General features: G+C 37.5%; 1 protein-coding gene across 1 annotated transcript in view; it reads left to right on the top strand.

Annotated features, from left to right (window-relative positions):
- Window positions 1–26,784, top strand: part of PAK2 (p21 (RAC1) activated kinase 2) — a 94,254-nt gene that overhangs the window by 54,364 nt on the left and 13,106 nt on the right. Inside the window, exons 3-13 of the mRNA XM_040484863.1 lie at window positions 8,478–8,578; window positions 8,935–9,082; window positions 12,126–12,157; window positions 12,936–13,043; window positions 14,080–14,212; window positions 15,828–15,891; window positions 18,853–18,901; window positions 19,390–19,502; window positions 20,593–20,710; window positions 22,279–22,378; window positions 25,618–25,814. Of these exons, the coding sequence (XP_040340797.1) occupies window positions 8,478–8,578; window positions 8,935–9,082; window positions 12,126–12,157; window positions 12,936–13,043; window positions 14,080–14,212; window positions 15,828–15,891; window positions 18,853–18,901; window positions 19,390–19,502; window positions 20,593–20,710; window positions 22,279–22,378; window positions 25,618–25,814 (1,163 nt within the window). The remainder of the gene's footprint in view (window positions 1–8,477; window positions 8,579–8,934; window positions 9,083–12,125; window positions 12,158–12,935; window positions 13,044–14,079; window positions 14,213–15,827; window positions 15,892–18,852; window positions 18,902–19,389; window positions 19,503–20,592; window positions 20,711–22,278; window positions 22,379–25,617; window positions 25,815–26,784) is intronic.

Genomic DNA, 26,784 nt, shown 5'->3' on the forward strand with positions numbered 1-26,784 from the left:
AGAGAAAGATCAGATCAGAGAACAATGAGAAACAATTCTTGGAAAATCAACATTTAAGATTACCAAAACAAACAAAAGATATCAGTAGGTGGAAGATTGGAAGATAGTCAAGAAAATTTTCCCAGATTATTAAAAATGCAAAGATGAGAAAAATATAACAGTTACAAGATCAGACCAAGATGTACTGATGTAACTAGTAATGAACAAAGAAAATAAAGTGAAATAATCCAAGAAATAATAGAAAAGTTTTCCCAGATCTGAAGAATATAATTTCCAGACAGAAAGGACGCACCGAGTACCCAGCCCAATGAAAGAATAAAGACCACCTCAAATCATATCATCCTGAAATTTCATAATAACATAGCTAAGACAGCAAAACCTATTGTATACACAGTCCAGATGGAGTAACAGTGACCAGATTTACCCCTCCACCTTAAAGAACTGAAATAGAACTGGGGGGGAAATATGCAGAACAGCGGTTTTCATGATATTGTCCATCAAATAATGAAGAAAAGCAATCCCTAAGAGATAGGAAATGATTGAGGTGAGCCCTACAATTGATCCAGCTTACTTCCTGGCAAGAGTTCCCAGGCTGCAGCACAGGGAGGGACAATTAGGTGGTCTCCTAGAGCTAAGAAACAGCTGGGAGCTGGGAGATGTCAAGGCAGCTAGTTTGTATACACACACCAGAGAGGGAGAAAGATCTGTAGAGATCCCCATTGAGTCTTCAGTAGCACATGCATGTGAGATAAGTACCCGGAGGTGGAAAAAGCAGCCACTGGAAATGATAAGAGGAAGCTGTCCTCAGTGCTCACACAGGGCCCAGAATATTTCCTAGTCCCACCATTCAGAATAAGAAACATAGAGAGGTCTTGCCTCAGTAATGGGACAGAATTAACTCTAGATTTAATGTTGCTCCAATTTTGCCTAACAAAACTTTAATTCCTAAAAGGATCAACTCTTTCTAAATTTGTTTCTTTCCTATATAAGTTAGCAGCTTAGAATCACCTATGTGTGTCTCAAAACAAAGCTCACCAATATTGATAGGAATACAAAAATATCAGGTACCTACCACGGAAAATTTTTGATGTCTGCCATCCAGTCAATATTTTCCAGGCATGCAAAGACCCATAATGAGTAAAATCAATCCAGAAATGACACAGATGATAGAATTAGTAGGCAAGGACATGGAAATAATTATATTCTATATGTTCAAGAACCCAAAAGAAAGATTCAGCATATTTAGAAGTAGCGATGGAAGATAAAGAAAAAAATTTTAGAGATGGAAAATACAAGGGATAAGAATCACAGATTAGGCTTGCAGAAGAAAAGATTAGTGAATTTGAAGACCATGGCAATAGAAACCATCTACAACGATATTTTAGAGAGGGGCACCTGGGTGGCCCAGTATGTTAATAAGCATCTGACTCTTGATTTCAGCTCAGGTCATGATCTCACAGTTTGTGGGTTCAGGCCCCATATCGGGCTCTCTGCTGAGGTTCTCTCTGTCTCCTCTCTATCTGCCCCTCCCCTGTTCATGTGCACGACTGTGCATGCATGCTGTCTCCCAAAATAAATATTTTTTAAAAATAAAACGAAAGAGGAGAAATCTGAAACAAAAGTGAATAGCTGTGGGATAACTTCATGCAGACCTGATACAAGTGTAATTGAAGTCTCCAAAGAATGGGAGGGGGAAACAAAAAAAAAAGTACTTTTTAAAAAGTGGCTGAAAACTTTACAAATTTAATGAAAATTATAAACCCATAGATTCAAGAAGATAGTGAATTCCAGGCACAAAAAATATGATGAAAACTACACCCTGGCACATAATCAAATTGTTTAAAACCAATAATAAAGAGAAAATCTTAAAAGCTTTCAGACCTTGGCTCAATTTTCTATGAACCTAAAACTTCTCTAAAAAATGAAGTCTGTTAAAAAACAAAAAAGCTTACTGTTGTAAGCCGAAAAAATAGCTGCCAGAAAGAAAAGACACACATGTATAGGAACAAAAAATGACAGCGGACTTTATGGAAGTAATGGTGCATCCCAGAAGACATGGGGCAATATCTTTAAAGTACTGAAAGAAAAAAGTCTGTTAACTTGGAATTCTCTGTCTTGTCAGCGTATCTTTCAAAAGTGAAGGGGAAACAGGCTTTTTTAAATGTGTAAAGGCTGAAAGAATTGATCACCAGCAGGCCTGCACTGTAAGAAATGTTAAACCAAATCATTCAGGCAGAAAGAAGATGTTGTCAGATGGAAATGTGGATCTGCATAAAGGAATGAAAATCACTGAAAATGTTTTTTCTTGTCTAAATCTCTGAAAAAATAATCAAGTGTTTAAGAAACGAAGTACTGATACATTCTATCACAGATCAACCTCAGAAACTAAGTAAAAGCCATGTACACACATGTTGTGTGGTCCTTTTTCTTTTTTTAAGTTTGTTTCTTTTGAGAGTGACAGAGACAGCACAAGTAGGGGAAGGGCAGAGAGGGAGACAGAATCCTAGGCAGGCTCCATACTATCAGTGCAGAGCCCATCACAGGGCTCGAACTCAGGAAACTGCTAGTTCATGACCTAAGCTGAGCCAAGAGTCAGACGCTTAACCAACTGAGCCACCCAGGTGCCCCCATGTGGTCCTATTTATATGAAATGGCCAGAATAGGCAAATGTGTAGTGACCAAGATTAGTGGTTGTGTAGAGCTTGGTAGGGGGAGAGGGATTAATGGGTAGTGATTGCTGATGAGTACAAGGTTTCTTTTAGGGATGATGAAAATGTTCCACGGTTGGATTGCAGTGATGGTTGCACAACTCTATATATAAATAAAACCCAGATTAACTTTATGGCATATAAAGAGTTACCACTTAAAAAACCAACAAAGGAGGGGCTCTGGGTGGCTCAGTCGGTTAAAATGTCCGGCTCTTGATCTCAGCTCAGGTCTTGACCTCAGCGTTGTGCGTTCAAGCCCCATGATGGGCTCTGCACTGGGTATGAAGCTATTTAAACAACACAACAACAACAAAGGAGATAAAAAGAAATTATAAAAAATACTTAGTTAATCCAAAAGAAGAAAAAGAGGAAAATGTAAACAAAGAATAGAGACCATTAGAAAACAAATAATAGAATAGTGGGTTTAAACCCAGCTGTATAGATAATCACATTAATTGTAACTGGTCTAGACACCCCAATTTAAAAGCAGAGTTTGGGGGCGCCTGGGTGGCGCAGTCGGTTAAGCGTCCGACTTCAGCCAGGTCACGATCTCGCGGTCCGTGAGTTCGAGCCCCGCATCAGGCTCTGGGCTGATGGCTCGGAGCCTGGAGCCTGTTTCCGATTCTGTGTCTCCCTCTCTCTCTGCCCCTCCCCCGTTCATGCTCTGTCTCTCTTTGTCCCAAAAATAAAAAAAATTAAAAAAATAAAACGTTGAAAAAAAAAAATAAAAGCAGAGTTTGTTAGGGGCGCCTGGGTAGCAGTTAAGCATCCAGCTTCAGCTCAGGTCATGATCTCACGGTTCACAAGTTCAAGCCCTGCATCGGGCTCTGTGCTTACAGCTCAGAGCCTGGAGCCTGCTTTGGATTTTTAAAGTATGCTAATGGTGAAAAGAAAACCTGTACTGACTGATGTTAGATAAGGTAGACTATAGAGCAAAAAATACTGCTCTAAAGATTTAAGGGATAAGGGTAAGAAATAGGTTATTTTATAATGGTATAATGTCAGTTCATCAAGAGGATATAATAGATGTAAACATTTATGCACTTAATAATATTTGAAATACATGAGGCAAAAACAGATAGAATTTTAAGGAGAAATAGATAAGTACACTTACAGTTGGAGATTCCAGGATACTTTTATCAATAATTGATAGAGCAAATAGATAGAAAAGTGCTAAAACTTATCAATCACCTTGACCAGCTGACATTTATAGAACACTCCACCCAGCAGAATACATATTCTTTTCTAAGTGAACACAGAACACATCCTGAGATCATATTCTAGGGAGATTTTTAAAACCTAACAATTCAGAAGAATTTAAATCACATGAAGTATATTTGTGCCCACAATATAATTAAATTAAAAATCAGTAACAGAGAAATTTCTGGAAATATTTCAAAAGTAAAATAAGAACAAAAAAAACCCACTTCTAAATAAAGAACTCAAAAGATATTTAGGAAGTATATTAAACAGAATGAAAATTCAAAGCATCAGTATCTGTATGATGCTGCTAAGATAATACTTAGAGGAAAATTTATGCCACTAAACACCCATATGAGAAAAGAAAAAGATTTCAAATCAACGACTTAAGCAAAGCTGTTTTATTAAACTAGAAGGGAAGAGTGAGTGAGATCCAAAGTAGTAGAAGAAAAGAAGTAACAAAAATTAAAGTGGAGATCAATAAAATAGAAAAATCAGTGAAACCACAAGCTGACTTATTGAGAATATCAATTAAATGAATAAACCTCTAGGCAGACATAATGGTGAGTAGGGTGGGGAGAGAAGACACAAATTACCAACATTGAGAAAGAAAGAGGTGGCATTTAAAAACAATTTTTTTTAATGTTTACTTACTCAGAGAGCAAGTAGGGGGGAAGGGCAGAGAGAGAGAATCCCAAGTAGGTTCTGCACTGTCTGTGCAGAGCTGGATGCAGGGCTCGATCCCATGAACCATGAGATCATGACCTGGGTTGAGACCAAGAGATGCTCAGCCGACTGAGTTACCCAGGAGCCCTAAGAGGTGGCATTTTTACAGATACTAAAAATGATAGGTAACAAATTCAACATGTTATATAAAGTGGGTAAATTTCTTGAAAAACACAAATTTTCAAAATTCATTCAAGAAGAAATGGGTAACCTAAAAACACTATCTCTTAGGAAAATTTAGTTTGTAGTTATTAACTGTCCACAAAGAAAATGTCAGACCCAGATGGCTCCATTGGTGAATTCTACCAAACATTAGGAAGAAATGTCAACATTTCTACATAATCTTCCAGAAAATTGAATGAGAAGGAATACTTCCCAACTTATTTTATGAGACCAGCGTTACTCCGATGCCCCAACCAAAGATATCACAAAAAAGAAAGCGACATACCAATGTTTCTCATTAACATAGATGGAAAATCTTAGCAAGATTTTAGCAATTAGAATCTCACAGTATATGAAAAGCGTAATAGTACATACTGTCCAGGTGGATATCATTTCAGGAATGCAGGGTTGGTGCAACGTTTGGGAATCAGTCCATGTAATTTATTATATTAACAAAATAAGAAAGATAAAACATGCTCATCTCAGTAGTTACAGAAGAAGCATTTGACAGAATATAATATTTGTTTCTGATAAAAACATTCATCAAACTTGGAATAGAAGGAAATGCCCTTAACCTGATAAAAAGAGCATCTTTGAAAAAACTTACACTAGTGTCAAACTTAATTGTGAAAAAAAAAGAATGTTTTTCCTTTAAGACCAACAGTGTACTAGAGGTTGTAGCCAGTGGGGTAAGATAAGAAAAAGAGATGAAAGGATGTCAGAATGAGAAAGAAGTAAACCTTTATTCACCAAAAACATGATTGAATTTTAATATGAAATCCTGTAATAGCTACAAAGCTGTCACTGGAACTAAAAAGTAGACATTGTAAAGTTCCAGGTATAAGCTCTATATCAGGGTTTCTCTGTGCTGTCAATGAACAGTTGAAAACCAAATTTAAAAAGCTGTACCATTTGTGGGGTACCTGGCTGGCTCAGTCACTAGAACATGTGACTCTTGATCTTGGGGTCACAAGTTTGAGCCCCATGTTGGGGATAGAGTTTACTTTAAAAAAAAAAATGTGACCTCTGACTAAGTGCTTTTACATAAAGGTGCCTTGGCAGGAGAGAAAGAGTATTTTTCACTGGTAAAACATACTATCACAGTTAACCAGAAAACCTTTTCAAAGTTCAGTAAGTGCTAGTATCTTGCATTATAAGAACACTCCTTCACTAACTGGCTTTGCCATTAAAGCCACCAATGCCTGGAGTTATATAATAAATAAATAAAAAGTTGTACTATTGCAATTGCAACAGAAATTTTTAAATACTGAGGCAGAAATCTGACAGAAGCAGTGACATCTATACACTGGTAACTGAAATATTGCTGAGAGAAGTTAAAGAAGTCCTAAATGAATGGAGAGATTTGCTGTTTTTCATCAATTAAAAGATTCAATATTGTTAAGAAATCAGTTCTCCCTGAATTGATCTGTAGATTCAGTGCAATTCCAATCAAAATCTGAGGAGGATTTTCTGTAGAAATTATCAGGCTCGTCCTAAAATTTGCACACGGGAATGCCTAGGTGGCTCAGATGGTTAAGCCTCTGGCTCTTGATTTTGTCTCCGGTCATGATGCCATGGTTTTGAGATCAGGCTCTGTGTCAGGCTCTGGCTGATAGCTGGGAACCTGCTTGGGATTCTCTCTCTCCCTTTCTGTCTGCCCCTACCCCACTCACACGCATGTGCACTGTGCTCTCTCTCAAAAATAAAAAATAAATAGGGGCGCCTGGGTGGCTCGGTTGGTTGAGTGTCCCACTTGACTTAGGGCGTGATCTCACAGTTGGTGAGTTTGAGCCCCACATCGGGCTCTATGCTGTCAGCACGGAGCCCACTCCAGATCCTCTGTCTCCCTCTATCTCTGCATCTCCCCTGCTTGCTCTCTCTCTCTCTCAAAAATAAAATAAAACATTTTTTAAAAATGATTATTCCATTATTTTTGAGAGAGAGACAGAGTGCAAGCATGGGGGAGGGGTAGAGGGAGAGGAAGACAGAATTTAGAGCAGGCTCCAGGCTCCGAGCTGTCAACACAGAACCTGATGTGGGGCTCAAACTCACAGACTGAGTTCATGACCTGAGCCGAAGTTGGACGCTCAACCGACTGAGCCACCCAGGCGCCCCTAAAATAAAACATTTTAAAAAATTTTTAGGGTGCCTGGGTGGCTCAGTCGGTTAAGCGTCTGACTTCAGCTCAGGTCATGATCTCACGGTCTGTGGGTTCGAGCCCCGCGTCGGGCTCTGTGCTGACAGCTCGGAGCCTGGAGCCTGCTTCGGATTCTGTGTCTCCCTCTCTCTCTGCCCCTCCCCTGCTCATGCTCTGTCTCTCTCTGTCTCAAAAATAAATAAAAACATTAAAAACATTTAAAAAAAATTTTTTTAAATAGACATTTAAAAACTTAAGTAAAATTTGCATGGAATTGCAAAGGACCTAGAATAGCCAAACAACTTTGAAAAAGGAAAAAGTGGCAAGGCTTATACTATGTAGTTTCAAGTGTTTATTTTTACACTACAGTAGTCAAGGCAGGCTGGTATTGGCATAAAGGTAAAGAGATCATTGCAACAGAGTTGCGCATCTAGAAATAGACTCAGGCATATTTGGATAGTTGATTTTCCACAGTGGTTCAGAATGGCATTGGCCTTCTAAATAGCAACGCTGGAAATTAGAAGAAATTCCACGGGGGGGGGGGGACATTTTCAACCTAAATATATATAGTCAAAAATTATCAAGGGGTAAACTAAGAAGAAGGAAACAGAATAATCCAGAAAATAGATTCTAGCACAGGGTAAAAGTTTAGGAATGTCCTAGGACAATAGCTAGGCCAGAAGCCTAGGCATAAACTGCAGATTAAAGCAGGATATGAGAGCAAGGCAGGTGGGAGGTGGGGGGGGTGGCAGGGGTAGGGAAGAACAGATGTGTTTAAATTATAGAGAATATTTTTTTTAACATTTTTTCATTTTTGAGAGAGCATGAGTGGGGGAGGGGCAGAGAGAAAGGGAGACACAGAATCCAACGCAGGTTCCAGGCTCCGGGCTGTCAGCACAGAGGCTGACACGAGGCTTGAACCACGAACCATGAAATCATGACATGAGCCAAAGTCTGACACTTAACCACCTGAGCCACCCAAGCGCCCTAAATTACAGAGAATATTACTGATGTGTGTCAGAAATGTAGCAAAAATAATTGGTACAACCACAGAAACACTGGAAAGTGTTAAGATGTAACAGTTATTAACCTTATAAAAAGGAAGGGTTAGTGTTGCACAAGAGACATGCGCATAGACTCTTTCTCTATACCATCATAATAATATTAAGTTCTTTTGGGATGAAGATAGCCTGATGGAAATAGACATTGTTTTCTAGTTTGCTCAGTGAACTGAAGTGTAGGCTTTTATGAGAACCAGTGTTCTAAAGGGCTGTGTCTTCTGCCCTGTGCTCTTTTATTCAGGCCCAGTGCTGGGTCAGTCTTTGTACCTCTTTAATTAGGCCATTGTCTGGTTGTCCCCACCTCTGCTTGATGACAGAATAGGTTACTTTACTTCTTTTATCAGTTTTCTATCAGCCAGTGTCTTTAGGGGAAGTCTCTTCTAGAATAACTTTGTTCCTAATCTGGTTTGGGGGAAAACCTGATTATGAGTACCTTTATTAATCTTGTTTAAATAGACTGATTCTTTTTTTAATGCCCTCTAGGAAGTAAGAAGAAAGAAAAGGAACGGCCAGAAATTTCTCCTCCATCTGATTTTGAGCACACCATTCATGTTGGCTTTGATGCAGTTACTGGAGAATTCACTGTAAGTTTACCAGATTGGGACTCGTTTATGTTCCTGCACTTAAGCCTTTCCTTGCATCATTTATGTTTCAAGTTAACTTTTCTGTCCACATGTTAACTGTGAACTTTTAGTGCTTTTCTCTTATGAAAGTGTTTGTGGTTGGATGTATCTTTCTTCTAGGGAGCTGAGCTCATTAGTTAAAATTATGCAAAATAGATTTAGAAAAATTGACCTTTAGAAAAACAAGACCTACAATTTAGTCAGGCCTGCAGTTATGTAGATTGACTTGTTTTTTATGTATCTTGTCATTTTCCTCTGGAAGTTGATTTTATTAGAGCAACTCAAAACCACTTATTTCTTAATATCTTTTTTGTTAGGGCATGCCAGAACAGTGGGCTCGATTATTACAGACCTCCAATATCACCAAACTAGAGCAAAAGAAGAATCCTCAGGCCGTGCTGGATGTCTTAAAGTTCTATGACTCCAACACGGTGAAGCAGAAATATCTGAGCTTTACTCCTCCTGGTAAGATGTCCAGCAATGGTAAAAGGCTGATTCAAATGGGATTGCAGAATTTTGAAGCACACCTAGATAAAAAGATTGCTTCTGGAAAAATAAAAACCTAAGCTATGGTTCTTGTCTCTACTTTTTCCCCTGCTCTAGAACTGCCTTTTGTAAACTGATTGGAGCAGCTCTCATGCATAATTTGGAGTCTGGGGAGTATGCTATTCTCTTAGTTTTGACAAAAGTGGATGTTTTGGCCTATTGCTTGTTTTTCCTTGTCACTGCTTTTGAATGACTCCCAGCAATAGAAGAGAAAGATGCTGATTTATAGGCATGTTCATACTAGAAATATATTTATTGTCAGTGGGACAGGAGGAGGGTTGTTTTCCTATATTAAACACACAGACTATGAAGTAAAAAAATGTTTAAGTCATTCAAAAATTTGAAATTGGTTCAAAAATATATGAATATAAAATAAGCATTAGAACTTAAAGATTTTATACCTTGGAATTAAAATCATTTGGTAAGAATTGGCGTATAGTGGATTTTTAAAAATAGTTTATTTGTTCAAATCAGGATCAGAATAAAGTCCATACATCACTGTATCTTTTGAATCTCTTTCGATATTTAGGCTTCTTCACACTTATTCTTAGATTCTCTTTTCCTTGCATTTTATTTGTTGAAGAAACAGGATCATGGGTCCTATTTCCTCCAATGGATTTTGCTAATTACATCCCCAGGGAGTCATTTAATATGTTTCTCTGACCCCTAAAGTCATACATGTACTTTTTAAAATTTTTTTAATTTAAAAAAAATTTTTTTAATGTTTTATTTATTTTTGAGAGAGACAGACAGAATGCAAATGGGGGAGGGGCCAAGAGAGAGGGAGACACAGAATCTGAAGCCCAGAGTCCAGGCTCTGAGCTGTCATCTCAGCACAGAGCCCGACGCAGCGCTTAAACTCACAAACCGAGAGATTATGACCTGAGACAAAGTCAGACGCTTAGCTGACTGAGCCACCCAGGCACCTCCATACATGTACTTTTTAAAAACATGATTGAGCTAAAATTCACCCATGTAGTTTTAATTAATTGTACTTAATTTGATTGCATTTTTACAGAAATAAGGGCTATGCTCAAGGAAGAAATAGAGACCACTTGGCCAAATGATCTTGACTTTTTTACCTAGATCTCGACCTTTTTATCCTTAGCAAAAGGTCAGACTTGTCCCTGGAACTTTTGTGTCAGCTAGTAAGTCTGTGTAAATTAGTATTTTTTTAAATCAGTGTTTGACCAGAAAATGGTATATTCTTTTCACCCTATATATATCTTTAATATATATGTTAAAGTCACATTAAATATATACCTTTAATATAATCACATTTATAAGTTACACTTATTTATATAATATATAAGTATGTTTTGTATATTATGTTAATTTATAATGGTAATATATTAATATATGTTAAATAACATGTTAATATATGCATAATGTGCTCACATATTATTATATATTATTACATATGCATATGTATAAAAAATGTAAATTTCCCTGGGCCTTTTGAAAAGTAAAACAAAACAAAACTTGCTTTTCTAAACTCCAGAATGAATATTTTGACATTTAATGTTTTTTTTTTTTAATTTTTTTTTTTTTAACGTTTATTTATTTTTTTGGGACGGAGAGAGACAGAGCATGAACGGGGGAGGGGCAGAGAGAGAGGGAGACACAGAATCAGAAACAGGCTCCAGGCTCTGAGCCATCAGCCCAGAGCCCGACGCAGGGCTCGAACTCATGGACCGCGAGATCATGACCTGGCTGAAGTCGGACGCTTAACCGACTGCGCCACCCAGGCGCCCCTTGACATTTAATGTTAATGAACTGTGTTTTGCCTTCAGGAATATGCTTTCTCATTTTAAAAAAAATTTTTTTTTAATGTTTATTTATATTTGAGAGAGAGAGAGAGAGAAAGAAACCATGCATGAGCGGGGGAGAGGCAGAGAGAGATGGAGACAGAATCAGCAGCAGTTTCCAGGCTCTGAGCTGTTAGCACAGATCAACACATGAGCCGTGAGATCATGACCTGAGCTGAAGTCAGAGGTTTAACCAACTAAGCCACCCAGGCGCCCCAAAGGAAAATTCTTGACATAAATTTTGATCAAAAAGAAAGCATATTCCTGGGGCACCTGGGTGGCTCAGTCAGTTAAGCGTCTAACTTCCGCTCAGGTCATGATCTTGGAGCTGGTGAGTTCAAGCCCCCGAGTGGGGCTCTGTGCTAACAGCTCAGAGCCTGAAGCCTGCTTTGAATCTTTGTCTCCCTGCCTTTCTGCCCCTCCCCTGCTCATTCTGTCTCTCTCCCTCTGTCTCAAAAATAAATAAACATTAAAAAAAGAATTTTCCTTGGGGTGCCTGGGTGGCTCACTTGGTTGAGCCTCCAACTTCCGCTCAGATCCTGATCTCGTGGTTTGTGGGTTCGAGCCCCGTGTTGGCTCTGTGCTTGCAGCTCAGAGCCTGGAGCAGTTTCAGATTCTGTGTCTCTGTCCCACTCTGCCCCTCCCCCACTCGTGCTCTGTCTCTCTCTCTCTCTCTCTCTCTCTCTCTCTCTCAAGAATAGTAAAAAAAAATTAAAAAAAAAATTTCCCTTTGTACAACTGCCATTGTCTGAATAGTAGCTTTAAGTTTCTGATAGTTTACTGAGGAAAGTATTGCTATGAATAAATTTGTTTTATTTTAATTACACTTTGACAAGTTTAGTTTCAGATATGTTTTTAATAACTTTATTAAAATCATAGTTCACATGCTATAAAATTCACCCATTTGAAGTATATACATCAGTAATTTTTAGTAAATTTGCAGTTCCATTAAGATTTGAGATTTTTTTAGCACAATCTTGTGTAAATTCTTATTTGAATATTGATACTGTCATTTTTCTGAAGACTTAATTCAACTTGAAATCAGTCTAAGAACATTTTACTTGCTCTGCTTTGTATTTTCTTCCTTTATTATATAGAAGTTGTTTTATTTTTTGAGTTTGTTGACTTAGCATTATTTTCTGTTCCACATTCAGAGAAAGATGGCTTCCCTTCTGGAACACCAGGAGTAAGTTAATACGTTACTTCTTGTAACTCTTTTTCTAACTTAAGTTACCAAAAACAAATCTCAGTTTTTATTTTGCTTTCTAAAATAAATTACAGCCACCAAAAAAAAAAGAACTACTTAACATGTCTTATTTATTTATTTATTTATTTATTTATTTATTTATTTATTTATTTTAAATATGTTTTAAGCTAGATGCTTGATTAAGCAAATAAGGAAGCCATATTAAGTAAATAGAATTTCCTCAATTGGGAAGAAACAGTCTCCTAGAGTTGTGAAGACTAAATAAGTTAATATGTAAAGTACCTACTTAGCACATATCTGGCATATAATAATAAACTCTGTATAAAGGTTATCATCTTCCTTTATTTGATTAGCCACCATTTTTTATGGTGATAATCTGGCTGTTTAAAATGACCAAAAATGACTCTGACTTATGTAAAGCCTATAGGATCTTTGTTTTTGGTCTTAACAAATAAAGTGATTATTTCCTTTTAGGACTTGTTTAAAGGGTGTAAAATTCTTCATATAAAAGGTATAAATTTTCTTTTAAGAAAACTTGATATTTACTGTAAACATTTATTTCATAAACTCAATTTCTGTAAGTTACAGAATTGCCTTTACTCTTTAAGTGATTATATTAGAACCAGTGAGGTTTTATCATTTTGAAATGAGGTGTTAAAGAAATACATTTTTTCAAGTATGTTAAAAAGAGAGTCCTATTTTAACATATTGTTGTAGTTGATGTATCTTCCTTACTTTGCTCATGTGATTAATACAGCTGAATACCAAGGGGTCAGAAACATCAGCAGTAGTAACAGAGGAAGATGATGATGATGAAGAGGCTGCCCCTCCTGTTATTGCCCCACGACCGGATCATACAAAATCAGTGCGTGTCTGATTATTAATTGGACTGTGGGTGTCTGGGCATGTGTGTTTAAAAAAAAAAAAAAAGGCAGTCTGTATTTGACTTCCAGTGATGAATTTTCAAAAGCCCTCAGTGTGGGGAAATTTGACTAGGAGATCTTTACCTAAAATCCACTCATCAAAAAACTGATTTTTTATTGAAAACTTAAATTGAGTGACTTCCTTAAAAGTTAAAATACTCATTGTTTTTTCTTTCTATATTACACCTTCTCTTCCAGAGAATTCATCTATTTCCCTTTCTCTGTTTATTTCAATGCAGATAACTACTGTATCTAAAACCTAACTCTTAACTTCTTACCCAAATTGTGTACATCATCTCCCATTTTACATTTCTCTCAAGGTCTTGATGTCATTCAGGAGGCTGCTGTGAGTGAAATTCCCTACCGGATATGGGAGAATTTAATGACCTCAGACAGAGGCAGAAAGAGTCCTTTGCCTCCCCCTGTACTAGCACAAGGGAAAGTGTGGGGAAGGTGCCGTGTTGTGGAACGCTGGCACACTTGGCAGGAAGGACTCTGAGGACTGCCACTGGATCCTGATCTAATGAGAGAGGCCTCTGATTTCTTTGTTGACCTCCTAGAATTGGCTGCTTAAAATGAAATAGTAGAAATCATCTTTGGGTAAAAGTTTTTGTGAGAATTAGTAGTTACTAAGACAAATCTGAAAATATTCTCATTGTTTAGAACAACTGGAGAAAATTAGTTTTGGTTAGAAATCAAAGAATTGAGGGGCACCTGGGTGGCTCAGTCGGCTGAGCAACCGACTGGATTTTGGCTCAGGTTACGATCTTGCATTGGGCTCCATGCTGGAGCCTGCTTAAGGTTCTCTCTCCCCCTGCCCCTCTCCCTTGCTTGCTTGTGAATGCTTTCTCACTCTCTCTAAAATGAAAATAAAATAAAAACAAAAAATGTATCTTAAGTCAAAGAACTGAATAGTGTGCCAGTAAGAATACCTAAAAGTATTTTTCCTCAGATCTCCATTATTGACTCTCTCTGCAGATTTATACACGGTCTGTAATTGACCCTATTCCTGCACCAGTTGGTGATTCTAATGTTGATAGTGGTGCCAAGTCTTCTGACAAACAGAAAAAGAAGACCAAAATGACAGATGAAGAGATTATGGAGAAATTAAGTATGTTACCTACATTTTACATTATTCTTAAATTGCTAATAGTTCTTGAAACATTTGGCTCAGATGGGTTTTAATTTATACCTTATATTTTGGCTTAAGACATAAAAAATAGTTTTCTTCTAGGAACAGTAGCTTTAATTAAAATCTCCTGAAGCCAGTCATACTCTAATTTGCTTGTTTATTATGTGTTGACTATTGAGTAATGTCTTTGCAATGGTCAGTACCTTTGGGAGCAGTACTTTTTCCCAAAGGGCCAAATCTAAGGCTCATGATTAGAGACCTTATTGAAAGAAATTTGTCTATGTTTATGCATACTTCTAGCTTCTCAGTATGAAAATACAAAATGTTCCCAAATAACTAAACAATATGGCATTCCTGTATAGATATATGTGTAAACATTAAATATATTTTTTTTCTCTTCTCCCTTTAAATCCATCAGCTGCCATTGGCCTGAATCAACCATTGGAAATAATGTACACAGTGCCAGGGAGAGGGTAGCAGTAACGTCTGGTCGCAAGTCTACAACAGCTGTAGTTATAAAGAGCACTTTATATAGAGAGGGATCAAGGAAAAATACTACAGCTATAGTAGCTCTAGACCTAAGATTGGGTACCTATATAAAATTGGATTATTTGTGGGGCGCCTGGGTGGCGCAGTCGGTTAAGCGTCCGACTTCAGCCAGGTCACGATCTCGCGGTCCGGGAGTTCGAGCCCCGCGTCAGGCTCTGGGCTGATGGCTCAGAGCCTGGAGCCTGTTTCCGATTCTGTGTCTCCCTCTCTCTCTGCCCCTCCCCTGTTCATGCTCTGTCTCTCTCTGTCCCAAAAATAAATAAAAAATGTTGAAAAAAAAATTTAAAAAAAAAAAAAATTGGATTATTTGTGTGAGTTTCCTTGATATGATCCTATCTCCTTTTACCTTAAGCAAGTGAAGACTTTGTGTGGTTTTCTCATGTTTTGACTTAATGATAGTAAGAATATAAATTAGTTTTATATCCAAATCCTGATTTTAAAACTGTTCATTAGTTGTGACTTTGTGAACCTTCCTAAAACAGATATATGATTAGTTCATACGAAAGTAATCTTTATAGTAATAAGTGGCTTTCTAAATATATTAGAAGGTAGAAGATATATGGGAAGAGTCAGAAAAGCCATTTAGGTTTATTCACTTGGATATCATTTATGTATTATTTCTGATAGTAAGTAGTTTCATAACTTATCATTAGTTTAATACATTTCAGTGTATTAAAGGATACTCATCCTTACCCAAGAATTTTCCAATTAAGACTGAATCTCCCACATCCTGAAAACCTCTTACATTCTTAGGCAGACTAACACAGTTGGTCATTTTAAAGTGTGTTTATTTTTGAGAAAGTGATAGGATAATTAAGACATTGGTTAGGAGGTCCAACCTAATGTAAATAATATGTTCTTGCTTCTGATAAGTTTCATTAGTGTTTTGCTTTTGAAACATACATTATTTTTAAAATTTAGTGTTATGTTTGAAAGCTAATGTTCTAAAATCAGTAGTTTATTAGGAATAATGATGGAATTAGTTTATAAATTTAAAATACTTGACTGAGTTTCCAGTGTTTTGTTTGTTTTTTGTTTAAAATAGGAACTATTGTGAGCATAGGTGACCCTAAGAAAAAATACACAAGATATGAAAAAATTGGGCAAGGGTAAGTATTCATGAATATATTATACAATATTTAATAATTCTTGGGTATACAGTATGATACCTCTTTTTTTTTGCCTGTTGACATTGAACACTTACAGTATTCTGTGAGTGGTATTCTTGTAAGTAGTGCATTTATTTCTACATGCTACTAAAAACTTGTGCCATTTAGCAATAATCTTACATTGCTTTTTCTTGAATGTTATTTCCCATTGGTTGTTAAGAGATTAGATGGGGAAATTGCCCTGCCCATCAAATACATTTAAAAGATAATAAGAACATTTACTACAAGATTATAAGCAATAAAAGCATGTATTTAATCACATCACTGAATATTGGTTTTTGAGTCTGATACCCTGATTTTGTCCAGTAATTTGTCATTTTTACATTTTTTTTAATGTTTATTTTTGAAAGAGAGCATAAGCGGGGGAGGGGCAGAGGGAGAGGAAGACAGAATCCAAAGCAGGCTCCAGGCTCTGAGCTGTCAGCACAGAGCCTGATGCGGGGCTCAAACCCACAAACTGTGAGATCATGACCTGAGCTGAAGGCTGGCGCTTAACTGGCTGAGCCACCCAGCTGCCCCCAGTAAGTTGTATTTTTAAACTATACTTGGGACTCCTCAGTCGGTTGAGCACCGACTTTGGCTCGGTTCATCATGATCTTGCGGTCCGTGGGTTCCAGCCCTGCATCGGGCTGTGTGCTGACAGCTCAGAGCCTTGGAGCTGTTTTGGATTCTGTATCTCCCTCTCTCTCTCTCTGCCCCTCCCCCACTTGCTCACAGTCTCTCTCAAAAATAAATGCCAAAAAAAATTTTGTTTAAACTACACTTTTTTTCTGTTGCTTGGGAGCAAATGACCATCTTAAATTTTTAATTTTTTTTAATGTTTATTTTTTGAGAGAGAGAGTGCGTGTGCATGAGTGGGGGAAGGGCAGAGAGAGAGGGAGACACAAAATCTGAAGCAGGCTCCAGGCTCTGAGCTGTCAGCACAGAGCTCAATATGGGGCTCAAACTCACGGAACTGTGAGGTCATGACCTGAGTGGAAGTCAGATGCTTAACCAACTGAGCTACCCAGGTGCCCCAACCATCTTCAATTTTTAATGTTATTAATCACTGGAAAAGTATTCTGTGAATTTAGAAAGAGAACTTAAGTCTTTTTTGAAACTTACTTATGAATCTGTTTGTATATATGAATTTCTTTTTAAAAGTTAAATTTAAGTGGTGCCTGGGTGGTTCAGTTGGTTGAGTGAGTGACTTGATGTTAACTCGGGTCATGATCTCAGGGTTTGTGGGTTCCAGCCCTTCATGGGGCTCTGCACCGATAGCTGGAAGCCTGCTTGGGATTCTCTCTCTCCTTCTTTCTCTTCCCCTTCCCCTCCCCCACTTGTGTGCACACATTGTCTCTCTCTCTCTCTCTCTCTCTCTCTCTCTCTCTCTCTCTCTGTCTCTCTCTCAGAATAAATAAACTTAAAAAAAAAGAAAAGCTAAATTTAGGGGCATGATCCCAGAGTAGTGGGATCAAGCCCCATGTCGGGCTCTTCACTAAACGTGGAGCCTACTTAAGATTCGCTGTCTCCTTCTGCCCTTCTCCCCTGCTTATACTCTCTGTCTAAATTATTTTAACAAACACAACTAAATTTAGTTGCATCACTGGTTTAATAACAAAAATTGAAAATCATCTTAATATTCTTGAGCATGATAATGGATAAATTATATTGAATAATATAAATAATTATTATTATGAATGAATAACACCTATCCCAAATCCAATGTTGAATTAACGTTAAATCACATGGGGCACCATGGGGGCTCAGTTGGTTAAGCGTCCAATTTCAGCTTACATTATGATCTCACAGTTTGTGAGTTTGAGCTCCCCATCAGGCAACTCTGCTATTAGCTAGTGCAGAGCCTGCTCTGGATCCTCTCCCTCCCTCTCTCTCTGTCCCTCCCCTGCTCATGCTCTTTCTCTCCCTCAAAAATAAACATTTAAAAAATTTTTTAAAAATTGCAGAAAAATCTATAAATGAAACCCTTAATAAGAAATTTAAAAACTATGTTAAATGTATTTTATAGTGATACACACCTATGTCCTTTATAATTAAAAATGTAGGAATGTGCTTGGAAATGGTGCACATCAAATACAGACTACTTTTGGGAGAAAGGAGGATGCCTTTGTAAAGTGCACACAAGGACATTAAAAATTTATTTGTAGTTTTTTTGTTTCGTAAGCAGGGAAATGGATCCATGAGTATCTATCACTTTTATCTTTCTTTTTATGACAAATTTCTAACATAAGTTTTGGCCACAGGGATTACCTTTTTCTTACTTTTCCCCCTTTTGTTTTGCTTTTACTCCTGTTTAAACATGTTAAGTCATAGGGGCGCCTGGGTGGCTCAGTCGGTTAAGCGTCCGACTTCGGCTCAGGTCACGATCTCGCGGTCCGTGAATTCGAGCCCCGCGTCGGGCTCTGTGCGGACTGCTCAGAGCTTGGAGCCTGTTTCAGATTCTGTGTCTCCCTCTCTCTCTGACCCTCCCCCGTTCATGCTCTGTCTCTCTCTGTCTCAAAAATAAACGTTAAAAAATTTTTTTAAAAAATAAATAAAAAATAAACATGTTAAATCTTGGGGTGCATGGGTGGCTCAGTTGGTTAAACGTCCTACTCTTGATTTCAGCTCAGGTCATGATCTTATGGTCATGGGGTTGAGCCTGGTCGGGCTCTTCACTGACAGCACGGAGCCTGCTTGGGATCCTCTCTCTCTCCCACTCTGCCCCTCCCCGGCTCGTGCTCACTTATGTTGGTGTGTGTGCGCTCTCTCCCTCTCTCGAAATAAACAGATAAATAAAAGATGTTTAAGTCTTAAGTGTACTTTAATCCTTTTGTAATTGTTCTGAGTATAAAGTTTTTAGATATATAAATGACAGTGATTTAGAAACCTTAAATCTGGTTGTGTCTTTTTCCCCCCTAGGGCTTCTGGTACAGTTTTCACTGCTACTGATGTGGCATTGGGACAGGAGGTAGTTTCTTTTTCATACTTTGGGTGTTACAATTAGCTTTTAGTGTAGGAAGAAACTAGACACATCTGTGAATAATCAGTAGGAATCTTTTTTTCAGTTGAATATATTGGAAAAATTACTTTATGTAATTTTGTAGCACTTTTCTTAATAGGGAAAAAAAGAAGGAATTATGCATTGAGTTTCATAAAGGACCAAATATTTTAAAAATTATTTTCCCAGCTTGGAAAGAAAAGAGGATTCATTCCTGGCATTGGTATGACCTTGGGCTGATTAATCAGGTTTAGAGAAAATACAAAAGTAGTTAGGTTCTGTGTATTACAGAGCATTGTGCATTGCCAGTGTGGAAGTAAAAGTACTACCTGTGAGTAAGCTCACTGATAATATAATAGATACACAGTAAATTAAATTATTACCTGATTGGTGTTTGTAATTTTCTAAGAGAATTAGAAAACTTGTTCTGATTTTTCTTGTTTCTCTTTCCATCATAGGTTGCTATTAAACAGATTAATTTACAGAAACAGCCAAAGAAGGAATTAATCATTAATGAAATTCTAGTGATGAAAGAATTGAAGAATCCCAACATAGTTAATTTCTTAGACAGGTAAATATGAGTATTTCAAGTCTCCTGGTGTTGGGGGCTAGCCCCTTGAGTTAAGACTGAGTAGAATGTCAGTGTTGAAAAGTAAGCTTGAAGGAGGAGGAGAGGTAAAAAATAACACATTGTAGTTTAGCAGGCCTTTTTCTACATATATCTCACTTGGCAAGTTAGAGAAAGCAGTTAAATGAAGGACATTGCTGCTGGTGCTTGTATTAATTATAAATGAACACAAGCAGCAACATTAATGGAATGAGTTGTGATTAATGTGTTGACTAACAGGGGTGCCTGACTACATGGTTTCTAAACTTACATCAGTTTTTATTTTAAATGCTGTCTTTCATGGGCAGATAGTGTGTTAAAACCTCATTTAATTTTGGAGTTGATGTTAAATAGCAGAACAGAAAGCAGAATAGAAAATTATATATTGTACCATTATGCAATTACATATATGTGAATGAAAGAAGAATACTAGAAAAATAAACAAAAATTAAAATAGTGATTATATTGGAGATAGAGGATTATAGATGACTTTCTTAGTGCCATATTGAAGTTTGTTTAGACTGGGGAAAAGATAACACATTTTTAGATTTCAGCCCTAGTAATAGGGGACATGTTCATAAAAATCCACTTCTCAGGTATATTTCCCTGCTTTTGGAAATACTGTTTCAAGTCAGTCTAGCATGGCAGGTAAGATAAGCCATAAGGTTTGGAATTAGTTACCCTTGGCTTCAGATTCTAGTTCTGTCACCTACTAGCTCTGTGAACTTAGATGAGTAGCTTCTCCAAGCCTCCATCTCTTCATCTGTAAAACAGGACTAATAATTATTGCCAAACAGTGTCATTTTAATTGGAATGGTCTATGTATACACTCAAGTCACAATTGGGGGCAAACTTTCAAGTCACTCAGGAAAATCATAATGACCCTCAGTGAATTTTCTGTGCTGTTTTCTCAGCTTGCCAGTTTTCTCCCTGGCTCTCAAAACTTCCAACTTTCTAGTTTTGTTATTAGGGTGCCTGGCATTTGAATTCTTCAACACAGAGTGGTGGTGAAATAAAAATGTGAGTGTATTTTGTGTGTTCATAATAATTTTAGCTACCTGATGGGAGATGAATTGTTTGTGGTAATGGAGTACCTTGCTGGGGGATCACTTACTGATGTCGTGACAGAAACCTGCATGGATGAAGCACAGATTGCGGCTGTTTGCAGAGAGGTGAGTGTGTCCCCTTTTGGATAAGTTACAGCAATGTGTGGTTAAGCAGGAGGTAAAAAAAAAAGGGGGGGGGCAGGAACTTTTTGCACAGGTAATTTTTACTATGTGAAATACTCACTCCATGTACATTATTCTTTGCAAGCGGCAAGCGTCTCCATACCATTTTATCCTACATGAGAGTTTAAACCCTTTCTTATGTATAAGATAATTCTGAAATGGAGCACGGTTTTTTGAAGAGCCCAGCTCACAGGTAAATTTCAGCAGGGTGATCATTAAAATTTAGCATCCAAAACAGGGTACTTTTAAGAGTGCAAGGGAGGGCCAGTCAACAGTAGAAACATGGACTGTCTCAGGCAAAGCAAGACACATGTTTACCTTAAGTGTTAAGTTTGCTTCTGGCTTTATAAATTTCATCGAAGGTGAAAAACTGATTGTTTCTTGATATTCATTAATGAATTTTTAGACATACTGTTGCTTCAGCCAATAGAATTCTGCCAAATTGCCCAATAAGTCCAAGCCTTTGGTTGTTTCAGGAGGAAAGGAAATAAGAACTCTTTAATAAGAACTCTATAATATAAATATTATATTTCAATAATATGATATCTCTAACAAAGAATGTTTGATCACTTAAAAGCTAATAAAAACTTAAGAATTTATCTATTTATGGGGCACCTGGATGGCTCGGTTGAACATCTGACTTGTGATTTCAGCTCGGGTCATGATCCTAGGGTAGATTCAAGCCCTGAGTTGGGATTCTGTTTATTCCTCTCTCTCTGACCTTACCCCACTCATACTCTCTCTCTCAAAATAAATAAATAAACTTAAAAAAAAAAGAATTTGCCTATTTATATATAATTTGTTTCTCTAATTTCTTTTCATAATTGTTTTAAAAATTATTTTAGGGGTCCCTCTAATTGGCAACTTAGAGAAAGCAGTTAAATGAAGGACAAATTTGTTTCTATTCATTTGTACCAGTGTTATGGGGAGGATTTGTTCTTTTCAAGAATCTGCTTAAATGCTTGGTAAATGTAATACAGTATTACACAATTTATCTGTTTTTCCTTGAATGAATAGTAGAATATTTTGAATGAGATTTTTAGTTGTTATTCATAATGTACATCCTTTATTTGTTGTTTTCCTCTTTGGGGGGTAAGAAATAAAAACAGCTTTTTCCATGTTTATAATTTATACTCAGTTTATATTCAAAAACATAGGGGCAAGCAGATTTTAAAACTCTAATGTTCCTGTATTTAAGGAAGGAGTAAGTTTTTCCTCACTTCTGACTCCATGCTTTCTGAAACATAGCATAAGAGGAAAGTTATTCTTTTATCATTGGTGTCTAGGTTGTGGATATAGCTTTATGTAAAATCCACTGTAAAAGAAATGGGAGAAAACATCTTACATCACATCAGTGAGCAGCTGGATGGAACTAGACCTCCCAGGATCTTACCTACTTTTCAGTGGCTAGATTAGACTTCTGAAGTCATGCTCAGGCCATAAGTACTGTGTGTGAACTTCCTTTGGACTTTTCAGGGACTGTTTCATTGATACGTGTTTTTCTTGTTTAGTGTTTACAGGCATTGGAGTTTTTACATGCTAATCAAGTGATCCACAGAGACATCAAAAGTGACAATGTGCTTTTGGGGATGGAAGGATCGGTTAAACTTAGTGAGTAACAAAGGAAGAAATAACATTTATTTGTTATACTTCTGCCTTTTGTTTAAGTAAAAAAAACAAAAAACCTATTGGGGCACCTGGGTAGCTCAGGTGGCTGAGTGTCCAACTCTTGATTTTGGCTCCTTCACAATCTCACAGTTCGTGGGTTCAAGCCCCACATTGGGCTCCGTGCTGTTAGTGAGGAGCCTGCTTGGGATTCTCTCTCTCCCTTTCTCTGCCCCTCCCCCACTCACTCACTCACACTCTCTCTCAAAGTAAACTTTAAAAAATTAACCTATTAATATTTTTATGACTTAATATATGGAGGAGGACAAGGGAAAGAATGGTAAAGAATATGAGCTCTCAACTGGACAGCTTGGGTTTAAATAGCAGATAAGCTACTAGTTGCTGACTAATTTGGGGTGAGTTACTTAATCTCTTTGTGTTCATTTTCTCAATTATATGATAAGGAAAATAAGATTAAGTATCTGAGAATTTTTCTGAGGATTAAAAATGTAAGCACTGAAGAAAAGTGCCTGGGACTGTTGTAATGTTGGTGCTGCCTTCCAAAGATAAACTAAAATTTTCTCTGTTGTCTGTTAGGGTAGATCTTTCTTATTAATGCTGTTCAGCTTTCTTTGGATTTGGTAAAGCACGGCCTAATTGAGGGAGGGCTATATGACCCTGACCTGAGAGATGACAAGGGAAAAAAACTCTTATAAACCTCTTTTCCTAATTATCTTCTGTATCAGACATGATAGAGTCATGGAGGAAAAAAATCCTAGACTTCCTTTTCCTCTGTTGGCTATAATCTGTCAGTTTCATCCAGGCCCTCTGGAGGATTCAGGAACAACTTCTATTGAGTTTCCTGCAACTATGCAAAATTCAAGGCATTTCTTGGATCAAGAAATCAAAAAGTTTTCCTTCTGTTCTGCTAGAATATTTGGCTCCTTTTTCAACATCTTTTTTTTTTTTTTTTTTTAATTTTTTTTTTCAACGTTTTTTATTTTTATTTTTGGGACAGAGAGAAACAGAGCGTGAACGGGGGAGGGGCAGAGAGAGAGGGAGACACAGCATCGGAAACAGGCTCCAGGCTCCGAGCCATCAGCCCAGAGCCCGACGCGGGGCTCGAACTCATGGACCGCGAGATCGTGACCTGGCTGAAGTCGGACGCTTAACCGACTGCGCCACCCAGGCGCCCCCAACATCTCTTTTTAAAGATACTTCCTCCAGGGGCGCCTGGGTGGCTCGGTCGGTTGAGCGGCCGACTTCAGCTCAGGTCGTGATCTCACGGTCAGTGAGTTTGAGCCCCGCGTCGGGCTCTGTGCTGACAGCTCAGAGCCTGGAGCCTGTTTCAGATTCTGTGTCTCCCTCTCTCTGACCCTCCCCCGTTCATGCTCTGTCTCTCCCTGTCTCAAAAATAAATAAAACTTAAAAAAAAATTTTTTTTTAAATAAATAAATAAAAAAAAAATAAAGATACTTCCTCCAGAGAGTATTCAACCACAAGAAAGAGGGTTCTGTTAGATGGTCAAAAATATAAGATTACTAATCTTAATCAGCAGGCAAATTACAAATGGACATTCTCCTACTGTTTTGGTGGATACACATGTAAACTGAATTAGACTTTTTTTGGATAATATTTTATCCTGGCTCTTCCACATACTAGATGAATGATCTTGAGCAAGTTACCTAAAAATATGTATGCCTTACCCAATTTGTAAAATGAGAATAATATTAATAAATATGCCTATCTCATAGAGTTATCATAAGGATTAGGTATGTTAATTCTTATAAGATACTTGGAACAGTCCCTGGTTGTTAGAAGTACTCATTTTAGCTATAAATATTACGATTTGATGGAACAATTGCTTTTAGGATTCTTTTCTATAGGTTTACTGAATATAAGCACAACAATAAACACAAAGTTGTTCTCTGCAACACTGTAAAAAAAAAAAACCTTAAATGTCAAGGAGCATAGGAATGATAAAATAAATTATAAGCCTTTTTATTTTGTAATATTGCATATTTACAGTAATGAGGTAGATCAGTGTACAACTATGGAAAAATCTCTCAAAATAAATTTTAAGAAACAATATACTGGAGCACCTGGCTGGTTCAGTTGGTGGGGCCTGTGACTCTTGATCTCAGGTTTGTGAGTTAGAGCCCCACATTGGGGGTAGAGATTACTTTAAAAAAATAATAAAAAGCACTTTACAAAGTATCCTAACTTAGATAAAATAAACCATGCAGTTCATGGTAATTTTTGTACCTATGTAAATTCATAACAAGAAGTCTAAAGCTTAAGAACTTAAATGTTAATAGTTACTTTTTAAATAGAATGGGTCTGTAGAAGGGAGGAGAAAATTCTAGATTCTCATCTTGATATTCCCACTAAATAAACACTGAGTGCTAACCTAGGCTTTCTGCTCCTGTTATAAAATAAGGTGGTTGGAGTGGAGTGATGCTGGCAAGGACTTTGTTAGGTATGGCCGTAGTGAAAGCTGTTCCTTTTCTAGAAGTCTGCTAAGTCAGATATGTAGTAATTCTACCTTCTGTTTATTTTCTTCAAAATTAGTTCCCACCACCTGACCTTTACCTGTTTTATAGAATTTAGTTTTGTTCACCTTTGATACCTTTTCCTTTTAGACCTTTTTCAACTTCTTTAAAATTTTTAGGATAAAAGACCTGATAATTTGTCCTTTGCTTGTGGGAAGTAAAAGTAAACAAGTGAAGAGTATGTAACATCATCAAAATATTTGTAAACCCATTCTGGTTTAGTTGTTGTTTTTTGTTTGTTTGTTTGTTTTAATGTGAGCTCTGTGCCCAATGCGAGGCTTGAACTCACAACCCCAAGATCAAGAGTCATATGCACTACTGACTGAGCCAGCCAGGTGCCCCTGGTTTACTTTTTTTAATACAGTCTTTAAAAAAAAGAACAACAAAAACTGGGGTGCCTGTGTGGCCCAGTCAGTTAAGCAGCCAACTTCAACTCAAGTCATGATCTCACAGTTCGTGGGTTCAAGTCCCATCTGTGCTGACAGCTCAGAGCCTGGAGCCTGCTTCAGATTCTATGTCTCCCTCGTTCTCTGCCCCTCCCCCACTCGCACTCTGTCTCAAAAATAAATAAACATTAAAAAAAAAAAGGCTGAACAGTCCATTGTAATTGTCATCTATCATGACCTCTTAGATGGAACTATCCATGACACCATTAACTCTAGATACGGTTTTTTGTGTTTTTTTTTTTTATAGCTGACTTCGGTTTCTGTGCCCAGATCACCCCTGAGCAGAGCAAGCGAAGTACCATGGTTGGAACGCCATACTGGATGGCACCAGAGGTGGTTACACGGAAAGCTTATGGCCCTAAAGTGGACATATGGTCTCTGGGTATCATGGCTATTGAGATGGTAGAAGGAGAGCCTCCATACCTCAATGAAAATCCCTTGAGGGTAAGACCAGTTAAACACCAGCCTTATTTTTAGGAAAATACATTTCTTTAGAACATTTATTTAGAATCTGATTGTGCCAGTCACTCGCCAAAAATTTAAGATACAAAGTTGATATAACCTGGTCTCTGCCCTCTGTATCTAAAAATTATTTGCTTCTGGGTTATTGAGTTGAATGTGTGAGGTAAAGAGTTTGTAGAGTTTTAGTAAGCTGTATGGTTTTAAAGTTTGCACATAAGAATTTGTTCACTTTTGTACAAGTGTCCCTAGATGTACCCTTCAGATTGTCAACTTTGAACCTTGGCTTCTGTACCAAGTGCACAGGAGAGGAAAGCAAGATTACATCTGTGAGAAAACTGTGTAGATGGTGATGTTAAAGGTCACATTCAAACAAAAGAGTTAGGGTCCTGAGTTAGAGATGGGGTCAGTAGACTTTAAACAATTAGATATTCCAGTAGCTGAGGTGAAGAGTTTTGGAGTTTGTTTTTTCCTTCTTTCCCCCTCTCTGTCTCTCTCTCTCTCAGGTGAAGAGTTTAGGAGTTTGCTTTCTTTCTTTCTTTCTTTCTTTCTTTCTTTCTTTTCTTTCTTTTCTTTCTTTTCTTTCTTTTCTTTCTTTTCTTTCTTTTCTTTCTTTCTTCTTCTACTTGTAAATTACCATATATGGCTCAATATCATTAGTTATTAAAGAAATGCAAATCGGGGTGCCTGGGTGGCGCAGTCGGTTAAGCGTCCGACTTCAGCCAGGTCACGATCTCGCGGTCCGTGAGTTCGAGCCCCGCATCAGGCTCTGGGCTGATGGCTTGGAGCCTGGAGCCTGGAGCCTGTTTCCGATTCTGTGTCTCCCTCTCTCTCTGCCCCTCCCCCGTTCATGCTCTGTCTCTCTCTGTCCCAAAAATAAATAAAAAACGTTGAAAAAAAAAATTAAAAAAGAAAGAAAGAAAGAAAGAAAGAAAGAAAGAAAGAAAGAAAGAAA

The sequence above is a fragment of the Herpailurus yagouaroundi genome, unplaced genomic scaffold (assembly GCF_014898765.1).
Source record: "Herpailurus yagouaroundi ecotype Mexico unplaced genomic scaffold, PumYag 162, whole genome shotgun sequence".
In the NCBI taxonomy this organism is placed as follows: Eukaryota; Metazoa; Chordata; class Mammalia; order Carnivora; family Felidae; genus Herpailurus; species Herpailurus yagouaroundi.